Source organism: Lampetra fluviatilis, chromosome 33, assembly GCF_964198595.1.
Source record: "Lampetra fluviatilis chromosome 33, kcLamFluv1.1, whole genome shotgun sequence".
In the NCBI taxonomy this organism is placed as follows: domain Eukaryota; kingdom Metazoa; phylum Chordata; class Hyperoartia; order Petromyzontiformes; family Petromyzontidae; genus Lampetra; species Lampetra fluviatilis.
In genome coordinates this window covers 12,088,351-12,102,575 of record NC_136307.1, presented here as the reverse complement: position 1 = coordinate 12,102,575, position 14,225 = coordinate 12,088,351, and the positions used below count along the sequence as shown (strand labels likewise).

The following is a 14,225-nucleotide window of genomic DNA, read 5'->3' as shown; positions in this document are numbered from 1 at the left end:
CGTCACTCGGCACGCCACTGTTGACTCACGCGCCCCATCAGCCACGCGGCCTGCTGGGAGTGCGTCATTGTCAGCAGCATTGGTTCAACACGAGCAAACTCTGGACCGGTTTCGACAATTGTCTCGTCAGCAGAGCCCAGGCTCGCTTGCTGGTAAGCTGCCAGCTGCTTTACAGGCAAAGACCCTCTCTCTCTCTGTTATATGCGGCTGCATGAATGTCAAAACCTGTCGAGAATTTTGCTTCTGTTGAACCGATGCTGCGGCTGATGGGATGTGGCCTGAACCCACCTACCCCTTACACGGTGGTACAGCCCAACACGCGCCTAAGCGTCAAGGACACAGGCGAGTGGGCGAATCCACTCACCTTGCCACTGGGGAGGTTCAGGTCCTTGAGCGCTTGGAAAACGCCCTTCTCTGTGCGGCCAGATGCGAATGTCCGCGTGATACTGGGAACAACGTACGTGAAGAGAAAACTCGCCCGTCACTCACGTCACTCCCATCACTCACATCACACTCGTCACTCACATCACACTCATCATACTCATCACTCACATTAGACTTTTAATGGTCAATAATCACAGCACACTCGTCACAATTGGTAGATCACACTCGGTCTACACGGCAACATGACACGGACAATGATCGTTCAGCACCACCATCAACACAACCATTAATATCATCAGCATCACAGCTATTCATGCGAGCTACATTTGCGATGCAAGGTGGAGGTGATGTACGATGTTGGTTGATGTGAATAGTCATGAGGTGGGGTGATGTTAATGTTCGCTGATGTTAACATAGATGAGAGTGGGTGTTGTTTCATGTTGAAAATGTAGATGCCGAGCGATGCTTGATGCTGCTGGGTGGTGCTGAGTGGTGTGCAGAAGGGGGCGCACCTTCGTACGGGGATCTTTCCACTCGGGTTTATGAGGAAGCAGAGCTTCATCCAGCTGCACACACGCGCACACACAAACACGTGTCCAACAACAACCGCCGGTGACGTCACCGGAGCGCTTGTGCCAGGATAGGTGCACTTTGAGGCGAGGTGAAATGTCGAAGGCTCGCTGACAGGTGACGGGACAGACCCAGGTGCCATGGGGTGACTGGCTGAGATGACTGGCAGATGCACCGGCTTTGCCCCCTACTGTGCCAACTCGCTGTGTTTTATTCACCCGGTGCTCCGCTCGTTGTTGTGAGCGTCGCTTCTCTGCTCTCCGCTGTAGTTGGAGGGCGAATGCCTCCAACTCCTCAGTAGCATCAGTGTCAAGATCGAGGCCGATCTTAACACTGCTGGTACCAACTCCACATCCTTCTGTACAGCATCAGCCCATCTGTTCTGTAGCCGGTGCCACGCCCATTAAGTCCCCTCTATCCGGCCAAACAGAAGCTACTTGGGCATGCGGTGGCTGGGCATGCGAGCTACATGACCCAGCCAACGCAGATCTTTCAAAGATCTGTGAGCTCCTCACACAAACCAACCTGGGTAAATCCATGATGGATCGTAGGAAGGCTATCATGAATATTTCAAACAGGAGGGCATTAAAGTGGCTGAGAAGACCCGAAGCTTCGTGTGGAGCGACAGACCAGGTAACTTCCACACAGCGTTCCGAAGATGATGAAACGATAATGCCGCTCGACTGATTCGGAGTGAGACCTCCACTGCCAAAACAGAACTGGTAAATTTTATCGCACTGTTAAGGAATGGGAACGCAAACACATGTACTGTAGAGATGTACATGTGTCCATCACACACACACACGTGTACACGTGTCCATCACACACACACGTGTCCATCACACACAGACATGTACACTTGTCCATCGCACATACACACACACGTGTGCACGTGTCCATCACACACACACACATGTACACGTGTCCATCACACACACATGCAAACACGGACACACACACGGACATGAGTAAACATGCAAATCATGCACAATGGGGCACGCATCAGAGCGCAGGACTTACAAACATTCCACACCACCTAGGCGCACTCATGCATCTTGGCACTCGTGTATCATGTCAACACTCCTTCGGCTCGACGTTCCTGCATCAACTCAACGCCCTTCCGTCTACGCGAATCGCCGCACCGCGAGCGTCGCGAGTCTGCTCATGGTGAGAGAACGGAGGAGACTTCCGCGGCTCTCCGCGCTGTCGGGGTGAGGCGGGCGAGGTAGGGGAGGGAGGAGGAGGAGAAGCGAGGAGAGAGGGAGGGCAGGAGAGGATCTCCTCGCTGGAGAGGCCGCGCCGTGCGCCATGGTAACGCGCGTGGCTGCGTTTTCGCGTCGTTCTATTTGGGGATCCGCGCGTGGCGACATCGACGCGATAAGAGTGGGAGACATCCCAGCGGTCTGCATCAAAGGATCGCTCCTGCACAGAGACGACGGGGATCGTCCCGCGACTCCGCGCGGACAACTGCGCTGCCCACGAGGGGATTACAACCCTGAGCTCGTCTGCCAGATGTTGTTATACGCCAGGTCTGAAGGTCACACGTGTGTGTGTCTGTGTGGGTGTCCGTGCGCGGGCGTGTGCCCCTCTGGGGCTCCGACGGTGAATGCAGCTCTCCTGGCCTCCACCGGGGCGCAGCCGTGCCCAAGTTGGGTAAGATTTCACGTGGAAATGGCCACATTTAACAAATGCGGCTAAATTCATCAAATTCCATCCCCTACAAGTGCAGGGGAGGCGAGAGCTGCGAGGGCGGCACCGCTCCCTCCCCCGCGTTAGCACCGTGACCCGTGGCCACCCCCGCACCCCCCCACCCTCCCCAGCGTCACCCGGTAAATCCGGCGACACCGGCTTCGTCTCAGCCTCGTGCCCCCCCCACCACCACCGCCCCGCGGTGCGGCCACCGCTAACGTCACGGCCCAAATTTTTTCCCCAATTTGGGGGGGGAGGGGGTGGGGGAGGAAAAAAAACAACTCGGCATAGCGCTTAATTGGGAACACGCAGCAATCATCGCCCGCCCGCACCCACCACCACCACCACCGCCACTCCCCTCCAAGCCAACACTCGGCTGGACCTCTCTGTGGTGACAGCCTCGGGACTCGCGCGATGCCCTGGCCGGCTAAACGCGCGGTGGCGAGCGATTTGCTGCTTGTCGGCCCCCCAACTTTCAGCGTCTACGCGGGCGATCCGCGACTGCCTGGCGCGCTCCGTCCCGAGCCTTCGGGATCCACAGCCAATGTCCTGTGAGCGTGGAGTGATTGGTCGGGGGGGGGGGGGCCTTGTGAGTCATGGTTGTTCGCAGCTCGGGCTCTATGGAACACGTGGCGCGCTGGCTAGGGCCGTGCTCGGGCGTGAGAGAGCTGTGGTGCGGGCAGCAGCAGCAGCAGAAGCGGCACCCACTGTTTCCGCAGGCAAGTCATGGGGCACACGTTGTTGGCCCGGAAATTGTGAATCACGGACTTGAGTCCCTCCAGCCACTCCTGCCGGGTAACACAAAGACAACGATCATCCGTATAGCCTCAACAGTGTAGGAGCAAGCGCTGTTCCTGAGCACCCATGAAGGCCGGCACGGCACACGAGCGGGTGGGTGGCCAGCACGACGCCCGGCCGCCTTTGTCTCCCTAGTGGCGATATTTACACATCGCACCAGGTACACTGCATTTAAGGTTCAGTCGACATAGGGGAGGCCCAGGAGCGGTTCAGATAAATAAGCGTCACTTGTGCTGACCATGAGCGCAGCGCGCTAACCACTGCACCACCCCTCTCCATATACACAACAAAGACAAAGATCCTCCGTATAGTCTTAACAGTCTGTAGAGGCAAGTGCGGTTAGCGAGCACCTATGAAGGGCGGCACGGCACACGAGGGGGTGGGTGGCCAGCACCATCCCCGGCCGCCTTTGCCTCCCTAGTGGTGATGTTTACACAATGCATAAGAGACTTATGTAAGGCTGAGTCGACCTAGGGGAGGCCCAGGTGCGGTGCAAATAATCGTCACTGGTGCCCACCATGAGCGCAGCGCGCTAATCACTCCACCACCGCTCTCTGTACACAGCCACGTGCACAAATACGCACACACAATCACGCACACACAAACACGTACACACAAACACGCACACACAATCACGCACACACAAACACTCACACCGAGCTCTCTGTTATAAAAGTGCAGCCCTGCAACCGATTGCTCACGCCGCCTGCTGGCCGAAGGGCCTCCGCTAAAGTGAGCGCGACAGTGTACTTGGTCTACTCTTCCAGGGTGACCAGACGTCTTGGAAGATGTGGGAGCATACCCACAACGACTTGGTTTTACATATAACTAAGATATGCAGACTACACAACAACATCCAAACCCACACACCGGGTCGCGCTGTCGGCTATCTATCGCGATGTCTCCATGCGGAGCGTAAATTTGAGACGCAACCAGTCCTTCAGCAGCACTGTGGCCCGAAACAACGGGCCGACAGTCCCTCTGCGGTGGCGGTGGTGTTGGCGGTGGTGGTGGTAGTGGTAGTGGTGGTGGGGGCGGTGGTGGTGGTGGGGGCGGCGGCGGTGGTGGCGGCGGCGGCAGTGGTGGTGGCGGCGGCGGTGGTGGTGGGGGCGATGGTGGTAGTGGTGGTGGGGGCGGTGGTGGTGGAGGCGGTGGTGGTGGTGGGGGCGGCGGCAGTGGTGGTGGTGGCAGCGGTGGTGGTGGTGGCGGCGGTGGTGGTGGTGGCGGCGGTGGTGGTGGTGGGGGCGGTGGTAGTGGTGGCGGTGGTGGCGGTGATAGTGGTAGTGGCGGCGGTGGTGGTGGTGGGGGCGGTGGCGATGGTGGTGGCGGCGGTGGTGGTCGCGGTGGCGGCGGTGGTGGCGGCGGTGGTGATGGTGGTGGTGGTAGCGGTTGGGGTTGGTGGCGGCGGTGGTGGCGGCGGTGGTGGTGGTGGCGGCGGTGGTGGTGGCGGTGGTGGTGGTAGCGGTGGTGGTGGAGGCGGTGGTGGTAGCGGCGGTGGTGGTGGTAGCGGTGGTGGTGGTGGCGGTGGTGGTGGCAGTGGTGGTGGAGGCGGTGGTGGTGGTGGTGGTGGCGGCTGTGGTGGTGGTTGTGGCGTGCCACGGGTCCCCGAAGCGAAGGCCGCGCGGTCCACCCGCCGTGCGTTACCTTGGCTACTTCGGGGCTGTCGGCCACCAGGTGCGTGAAGGTGATGTTCACGAGGTCGGTGCCGCTGCACACGCACACCAGGCAGCTCTCCAGCTCGGGGCCCACGCGGGCCAGGCCCTCCAGCGCCGCCAGCACCTTGGTGTCCTGGGACCGCCACCACCACACAAAGCGTGACCGCGAGGCCAATCGGTGACAGCGGCCGTGAGGGTCTCTGGGATCGCGCGACCCTCCCCCGTCCCTCGCACTCCGCCGGCCGCTCTCATCCCAACACATCCTGACAATCAGGGGCGCAACTCCCTGTCTCAACGAGGGGGGGCGGGGGACTATGCAAGATACGACTGTGTCACCCTCCCCCAATCGTCTTTCTCCCGACTCACTTTTACTGAAACAGCTACGGATGTTGTTAAACCGCATACAAAATATATATTATTTTAGTTGCACAGTGTATGGGTTTAGAGGAAGACAGTCTTACAGTGACAGTATTAAATACAGTTTTAAGGATTAAGTCATCGTGCGTCTTGCTCTCATGCCGGCCCCATCGGTCTCGGATTTCCTCAAAGTGGGTGGATCGCGCAACATGACGCTGCTCTCTTGATACGGCAGCTAGATGAGTTAATCGGGCTTGGTTCATAGTAGACCGCAGCGAAATTTTCAACAGATATTTTCGTTCCAATAAATGTTCTTCGCGTGTTGTTACTCGTTGATCTGCTGATTCGGGGCTGCTGGGTGGCCGACTGGGCCCCTATCAGTTGCAAAGTGCTACCACATACCCCACCCCATAGCTGCGTCCCTGCTGATAGGGCACCCCCAGTGGCAGCTGCCCCTGTGGGCGCATGGTGACTCAGCACGTGGCCTGGAAGCGGCCTTTAGTCAGCAAACGGGGATTCTTCTGTACGGGGTGGGGGGTTATGTTGTGCCATGCGAGTCATCCCAATTGAGTGATTTGCGGTGTAATTATCGAAATTTGGACCTTGACCGCCGGCACGCAATGGCCGACTCATACGAATTGCGTCGCGGCGGGATCTGTGACGTCCGCCGTGAGCTCAGCAAGCGGAGCGCAGCCTCGCCCTGGCAGGTAGAGCCGCGGTGTTAACCAGGGTGGCCGCCGGGATCTACGGCCGATCGTCAAGCGCCAACGACAGCTGGAGCTGCCGCGAGAGGAGCAGCCCCGGAGAGGCCGACTCTCACGTCGACGCAGAGCGGGCGGGCGTGCTGTACCGTGGCACGAGAAGAGGCTCAGCGCAGCGCGCCCGGCATACGACTTCTGTGAACTCGCGTTCAGTCCAACCACTTCGCCAACCACCAGCACCCGTGTCATAACCCCCACTCTGACATTACGGCTGTGTTCATCACGACAGCCCTCGTCGTGAGATGATGATGATGATGAGGTTTGGAGTTGATGACCGAGGCACAGGCCACGTTGCCCTGACCCCCCCCACCCCCATCCCCACCCACCACTCCCTGCCCCCCTCTCTATGGCCACCGACCTTCGGTTGTGTCCCCAGGCGCACGTCGTTGACGAGTGAGCACTCCAGCACCTGCCCCTCCTGTAGGGCCGCACACGCAGCACACGCAACACGCACAGCACACAGGCTGCTTTCTCGCCAATGATGCAGTAGTGGAGCTGGCTGGTAGTGCATGGTGGTGGGTGGTAGTGGAGCTGACTGGTGGTGCATGGTGGTGGGTGGTAGTGGAGCTGGCTGGTAGTGCATGGTGCTGGGTGGTAGTGGAGCTGACTGGTGGTGCATGGTGGTGGGTGGTAGTGGAGCTGACTGGTAGTGCATGGTGGTGGGTGGTAGTGGAGCTGACTGGTGGTGCATGGTGGTGGGTGGTAGTGGAGCTGGCTGGTAGTGCATGGTGGTGGGTGGTAGTGGAGCTGGCTGGTAGTGCATGGAGGTGGGTGGTAGTGGAGCTGACTGGTAGTGCATGGTGGTGGGTGGTAGTGGAGCTGGCTGGTAGTGCATGGAGATGGGTGGTAGTGGAGCTGACTGGTAGTGCATGGTGGTGGGTGGTAGTGGAGCTGGCTGGTAGTGCATGGAGGTGGGTGGTAGTGGAGCTGGCTGGTAGTGCATGGTGGTGGGTGGTAGTGGAGCTGACTGGTGGTGCATGGTGGTGGGTGGTAGTGGAGCTGGCTGGTAGTGCATGGAGGTGGGTGGTAGTTCAGCTGACTGGTAGTGCATGGAGGTGGGTGGTAGTGGAGCTGACTGGTAGTGCATGGAGGTGGGTGGTAGTGGAGCTGGCTGGTAGTGCAAGGAGGTGGGTGGTAGTTCAGCTGACTGGTAGTGCATGGTGGTGGGTGGTAGTGGAGCTGGCTGGTAGTGCATGGAGGTGGGTGGTAGTGGAGCTGACTGGTAGTGCATGGAGGTGGGTGGTAGTGGAGCTGGCTGGTAGTGCATGGAGGTGGGTGGTAGTGGAGCTGACTGGTAATGCATGGTGGTGGGTGGTAGTGGAGCTGACTGGTAGTGCATGGTGGTGGGTGGTAGTGGAGCTGACTGGTAGTGCATGCTGGTGGGTGGTAGTGGAGCTGACTGGTAGCGCATGGCGGTGTATGATGGTGCACATGGCTGGTAGTGCAGGGTGGTTGGTGGTAGTGCAGGTGGAGAAGGTACCTTGCCCTCACTGGTCCAGCGCACGAAGAAGCCAAACTCGTCGACTTGCACGTGACAGCTGTTCTCAAACACCGCAGTCTCCTGCAGCACACAGACATCAGCACTACTGTGAGACTCCCAGCACCACTGTGAGACACCCAGCCCCACCGTGAGACCCCCAGCACCACCCTGAGACCCTCACCTCGTCGTAGCGGTGGAAGATCGCTCCGCGCTGCATGAACTCCGGCACCGGCTTCTGCCACTTGAACTCGTAGAGTTTCGTCATGGCCGCTGCAGGCGCCCCTCACCTGCGCCGTGATCAAAAGACAAAGATCCCCCGTGTAGCCTCAACAGACTGTCGGGGCAAGTGCTGTTAGCGAGCACCTATGAAGGCCGGCGTGGGTTCGCCAGCACCACGCCCGGCTGCCTTTGTATCCCCAGCGGCGATATTCACACATTGCACCAGGTAGTCATTTGAGCCTGAGTCGACCTAGGGGAGGACCAGGACTGATTCAGATAATCGTCACTGGTGAGCAGGAATCACGTGAACCTACAGAGACACGTGAACCTACAGAGATACGTGAACCTACAGAGACACGTGAGCCGAGAGGAACACGTGGTCCCACAGAGACACGTGAACCCACACAAGCAGGCATCGTAACGGGGATCGATGAGGGGGACATGGGGGTGAGTGTGTGGAGGGGTGTGCGGAGGATACGGTCCACACAAACACAGCCCCAACGCGAACCGCAACTCCCTGGCCTCGAGGATTCATCGGTGGCCGCCTAAGCAACCCCCCACTGACTCAGCACGCACGTGGTGAGCAAGGGGTGGGGCTGCAGTGACACGGGGGGATGGGGAGGCGGGGGGCGGCTCGTGACCTCGCGACGCGAGATGAACGATCGCGAGTTTCCGAGTTTTAATTTCAATCAGGAGACGCGGCCTCGGCATGCCGTGGGGTGCCGGGGCAGTCCCCTCGGGGCCACGTCCCCTGGGCTCATTCACACTCATTTACACCCCCCACACACACACACACTGACACACACCCACACACACACCCCCCACACACACCCACACACACACAACAACAACAACAACCGCCATTCGCCACTAAGTGGCGGTGACGTCACCACGACGCTTGTGCCAGGCCAAGTGCACTTTGAGGCCACGTGAAGTGTCGAACGCCCGCTGGCAGGAGGTCACGGGGCAGACCCAGCAGGTGCCACGGGTCGACTGACCGAGATGACCGAGATGACTGGCTGATGCACCACCTGTGCCCCCTACTGTACCAACTTGCTGTGCTTTAGCCACCCGGCGCTCCGCTCGTTGTTGTGAGCGTCGCTCCTCCGCCCTCCGTTGTTGTTGGAGGGCGACTGCCTCCAACTGCCCAGTAGCGTCCTTCACGAGCCTCCTCCACTGAGGCCGATCTTGACACCGCTGGTACCAGTCATCGGCAAGTCCACTCAGCTCCACGTCCTCCTGTACCACATCACTCCATCTCTTCTCTAGCGCGTGCTGTGCCCGTTTAGCCCCCTCGATCCGGCCGAACAAAAGCTGTTTAGGCATGCGGTGGCTGGGCACCCCCCCCCCACAGACACATCACATACACCCACACACACACACCCACACACACCCACCCACACACCCACACCCACACACACCCCCACAGACACACACACACCCACACACAACCACACACCCACCCACACACACCCACACACAACCACACACCCACCCACACACCCATACACAGACACACACCCACACAAACACACCCACCCACACACACACACCCACACACCCACACACCCACACACACACCCCCCCCCCCCACAGACACACACACAACAACCAACAACCGCCATTCGCCACTAAGTGGCGGTGACGTCACCACGGCGATTGTGCCAGGCCAAGTGCATCTTGAGGCCACGTGAAGTGTCGAACGCCCGCTAGCAGGAGGTCACGGGGCAGACCCAGCAGGTGCCACAGGTCGACTGACTGAGATGACTGAAATGATTGGCTGATGCACCACCTGTGCCCCCTACTGTGCCAACTTGCTGTGCATTAACCACACGGCGCTCCACTCGTTGTTGTGAGCGTCGCTCCTCCGCCCTCCGTTGTTGCTGGAGGGCAACTACCTCCAACTGCCCAGTAGCGTTTTTCACGAGCCTCCTCCACTGAGGCCGATCTTGACACCGCTGGCACCAGTCATCGGCAAGTCCACTCAGCTCCACATCCTCCTGTACCACATCACTCCATCTCTTCTCTAGCCCGTGCCGCGCCCGTTTAGCCCCCTCTACCCGCCCGAACACACACACAAACCCACACAGACGAGGCACACTGCCACCCACCCCAATTTAAACCACCCATACACACCGACACACACACGAGGGACCTCCCCACCACCATGCACCTCGTCTGTGCCGGCGACTCCTGCCCACCGGAACGGGAGCATGGGAGCTACATCTGTAGGAAACGCAAGCGCACAGGCCCTCCTTGCCAAACACCTGGCGCTACTGTGCGTGTTGCCACCGCGGGGTTGCAAGCATCGACACTGAGAAGTGAACAATTGGCAAAAGACGGGGCCAGAAGTTGAGGATGCGCGTGGAGTGCGAGCTGGTGGGTGTCAGTGGATGCCTGGCTGCTTGGTTGGACGTAGATGTAGGAGCTGATCGCATCGCTCCGACATCCCCACCGGGGTCACCCTCTTGGGTACGCTATCTCTGTCGATCTCTCTCTCGGCCGCGATTCCGTCACCAGTCTCGTCCATAGGCACTTCACTCCTTCTCGCGATGCCTCCTGGCCCAGTCCACCGCCTCTCGTGATCGGCGAACGCGACCTCTGCAATCCGCGCGTTGCTTCTCGGTGCTTTCGCCATCGTCTTCTGCCGTGTTTCGTCGCGCACCGCCCAGACCCTCGGCGCGGTGGCCTCTGTCGGTCCCCACCCGCCTGGTCCCGCGCGGTCGTCCAGGGCCCTCCGCGCCTCCGGCAGCTGCCCGCGCGACCACCGCCGAGGCCCCGCGCGCAAAAATTCTCGAGCCTCGCTTTTTGGGAGGAGCCCGCGTTGGCATGTTTGGCCGATCCCATTCATTCACAGAGCATTCGGCGCAGCGTGGCAGGCAGGAAATCGTAACTTGCGGGGAAAAACCCACCGCGCGTACAAGGGGAACTCCAGGAGCTCCGCACAGATGGATTAAATAATGCACTGCCGTACTGCCACCTCGCAGCCTAAGCGCACAAACGCCTGGTATTCCCAGACGGTCTGCCATCCATGTACGAGCCAGGCTGAAACCTGCTCAGCCTTCGAGATCTGACGGGAGGCGGGGGGAAGGAGGCGCGCATTGAGGACGAGGTGCGCGGCCCGCCAGTTCTAGGCGGGATTATCAGCCGCGTGAGAGTCGGGATGGGAGAAGAATCCACAGAGGCAGAGAGAGGGAGGGATGGGAGGAGAATTCACAGAGGCAGAGGGATGGAGGGATGGGAGGAGAATCCACAGAGGCAGAGGGATGGAGGGATGGGAGGAGAATCCACAGAGGCAGAGAGAGGGAGGGATGGGAGGAGAATCCACAGAGGCAGAGGGATGGAGGGATGGGAGGAGAATTCACAGAGGCAGAGGGAGGGAGGGATGGGAGGAGAATTCACAGAGGCATAGGGAGGGAGGGATGGGAGGAGAATCCACAGAGGCAGAGGGATGGAGAGCGCACTGGCGGAGAGCCACGCGGCAAGGGCACGTGGTGCGCCTGCCGTCGACCAAAGCCACGCGCTGGCTTATCAGCCGCGACCACCGCCACCCCCGTCCCCTTCCAGCATCCGCATCAGCAAGGGGGACGCTCTGATCGCTTCCACCCGCTGACGCTGCTGCCGCTGCCGCTGATGATAAACGATCGCAGGAGGCGTCCGCGCGTGGAGTGGGAACAGCGCGAGTCGCGCTCAGGCTGCGCGCGAGACGCCCACACCGCGAACAGCAACAAAACAGAGCGGGGACATTCACCAGTGATGAATCGCCACGGACATCGCGACAATTCGGGCGCCGAGCTCCGGGCGACCACTTCCTGCTGCTGCTGCTGCACGCAGACGCGAGACGAAACTCGTACAATGCACTCACTCCCACTGTACGCGGGCAGCTAACCTCGTTAGCGACGACGATGATGATGAGCGGCGTTCCCGGACCCCCCCCCTGCCCGCCACCCCCCGGGGCGGGAGGGGCGTGGGAGCACCGGACTGAACCCGCGGCGCGGCCACGCGCGAATCGCGAAGTGGAGTCGCCAAGACCCCCCTCACCCCTCCCAAATAACCCCCGCGCCTCCCCCCCCCACTGCCTCCGCGTCCAGCACGTGAATGAATAAACCGTGGCAGCAGCAGCGGCAGCCGCCTCCCTCCCGTGCACAATTACAACAGGAAGCGCACCCGGCCACTGGGAACGCGAGAGAGAGAGGAACGCAGCCGAGGAAAGTGGGGGGAAGCCCCCCATCTCGCGCGGGGCCAGGCGGGAGCTGAGACCCTGCCCAGCGAGGCGCTCTCTGCCCGGCAGGAGGCTCGCGGAGTAGCGCTAACAGCGCTCGGAGTCGCGCGGGCGGGCGCGCGCGTCGGGGTGAGACGGGAGCGCGACTCTCTTGGGGCCGCCCGTGTGGGTCGGCCACCTCGTTCACCACCTCCTCCTCGTCGTCGTCCCCTGCCTTAGCAACTGCGCCCTCAATTTGTTTTCACCGTGTTTGGTGAAGGCGGTGGGGGGGATAGGGTCTGGGGAATCTCCGTCAGCAGAATAAATTATTGGAAACGAATTTGATGAAACGCGCTATGGTGGAGCCACTCATCAACCGCCCTTGGGCCCCTCTCCTCGTCCTTCACCTCGGCCCATTAGCGCAGAGCGCGCGCGGCTCGGCGTCCCCCTGGGGATCATCGGCCCCCGCCCATCGTCAACACGGAACCCCCTCGCGGGCCGCGCTCGTTTCTCTTTAATCGCGCCTCGTCGGAACATCGCAGGGGACGCCCCTCCACCACCATCCCCCCGACCCCCACCACCACTCCCATCACCCCCACCACCTCCCCACCCCCGGCGCGCGGGGCAACTCCAGAGCCGCGCGCGGCATCAAAGGGGCCCTCAACTCCGCGCGCACGCAGGCAGCGTCTCTGTGGTGGAGGAGGAGGAGAAGCTGGAAAACTCCGCGTCATCCTCACCGGTCTCCCTTGCAGCGGCTCCACTCGATACCCCCCCCCCCAACGAGGCGCGGCGCTGCCCGCCCACGACTCCAGCGGTGGGATCATTACAGCGCCAACTCTAACGGGGGGTGCAGACCCCGCCCGTCGTGCGCTCTCCTTCCCAAACGCGGCGCTCGCTCCACGTCTCGATATTACTACATCCGCTGGTTAGCCGACGGGCAGGATCAGCTCGATCATGTGACAGAATAAACATGCGGGCAGCGCGCCCCCTCCCACGTCTCCCACTCCCCTCACTCCCTCCCACATCTCCCACTCCCCTCCCTCCCACATCTCCCACTCCCCTCACTCCCTCCCACATCTCCCACTCCCCTCACTCCCTCCCACATCTCCCACTCCCCTCACTCACTCCCACATCTCCTACTCCCCTCACTCCCTCCCACATCTCCCACTCCCCTCACTCCCTCCCACATCTCCCACTCCCCCTCACCCCCTCCCACATCTCCCACTCCCCTCACTCCCTCCCACATCTCCCACTCCCCTCACTCCCTCCCACATCTCCCACTCCCCTCACTCCCTGCCACATCTCCGACTCCCCTCACTCCCTCCCACATCTCTCCCACTCCCCTCACTCCCTCCCACATCTCCCACTCCCCTCACTCCCTCCCACATCTCCGACTCCCCTCACTCCCTCCCACATCTCTCCCACTCCCCTCACTCCCTCCCACATCTCCCACTCCCCTCACTCCCTCCCACATCTCCCACTCCCCTCACTCCCTCCCACATCTCCCACTCCCCTCACCCCCTCCCACATCTCCCACTCCCCTCACTCCCTCCCACATCTCCCCCTCCCCTCACTCCCTCCCACATCTCCCACTCCCCTCACTCCCTCCCACTCCCCTCACTCCCTCCCACATCTCCCACTCCCCTCACTCCCTCCCACATCTCCCACTCCCCTCACCCCCTCCCACATCTCCCACTCCCCTCACTCCCTCCCACATCTCCCACTCCCCTCACTCCCTCCCACATCTCCCACTCCCCTCACTCCCTCCCACATCTCCCCCTCCCCTCACTCCCACATCTCCCACTCCCCTCACCCCCTCCCACATCTCCCACTCCCCTCACTCCCTCCCACATCTCCCACTCCCTCCCACATCTCCCACTCCCCTCACTCCCTCCCACGTCTCCCCCTCCCCTCACTCCCTCCCACATCTCCCACTCCCCTCACTCCCTCCCACATCTCCCACTCCCTCCCACTCCCTCCCACATCTCCCACTCCCCTCACTCCCTCCCACATCTCCCACTCCCCTCACTCCCTCCCACATCTCCCCCTCCCCTCACTCCCTCCCACATCTCCCACTCCCCTCACTCCCTCCCACGTCTCCCCCTCCCCTC

At 61.0% G+C, this 14,225-nt stretch overlaps 1 protein-coding gene across 5 annotated transcripts in view; it reads right to left on the bottom strand.

Moving 5' to 3' along the window:
* Positions 1 to 14,225, bottom strand: part of LOC144944088 (1-phosphatidylinositol 4,5-bisphosphate phosphodiesterase beta-4-like) — an 83,402-nt gene that overhangs the window by 48,588 nt on the left and 20,589 nt on the right. For 3 of the 5 annotated variants that reach the window (XM_078872154.1, XM_078872157.1, XM_078872158.1), the window contains exons 1-8: positions 12,852 to 12,966; positions 7,876 to 7,981; positions 7,695 to 7,775; positions 6,573 to 6,632; positions 5,086 to 5,229; positions 3,352 to 3,431; positions 897 to 950; positions 365 to 446 (exon numbers count right to left, since the gene is read on the bottom strand). In XM_078872154.1, the coding sequence (XP_078728280.1) occupies positions 365 to 446; positions 897 to 950; positions 3,352 to 3,431; positions 5,086 to 5,229; positions 6,573 to 6,632; positions 7,695 to 7,775; positions 7,876 to 7,959 (585 nt within the window). In that variant the 5' untranslated portion in view covers positions 7,960 to 7,981; positions 12,852 to 12,966. Of the gene's footprint in view, positions 1 to 364; positions 447 to 896; positions 951 to 3,351; positions 3,432 to 5,085; positions 5,230 to 6,572; positions 6,633 to 7,694; positions 7,776 to 7,875; positions 7,982 to 11,802; positions 11,913 to 12,851; positions 12,967 to 14,225 lie in introns of those variants that run through there. The other 2 variants (XM_078872156.1, XM_078872155.1) reach the window with 2 other exon arrangements.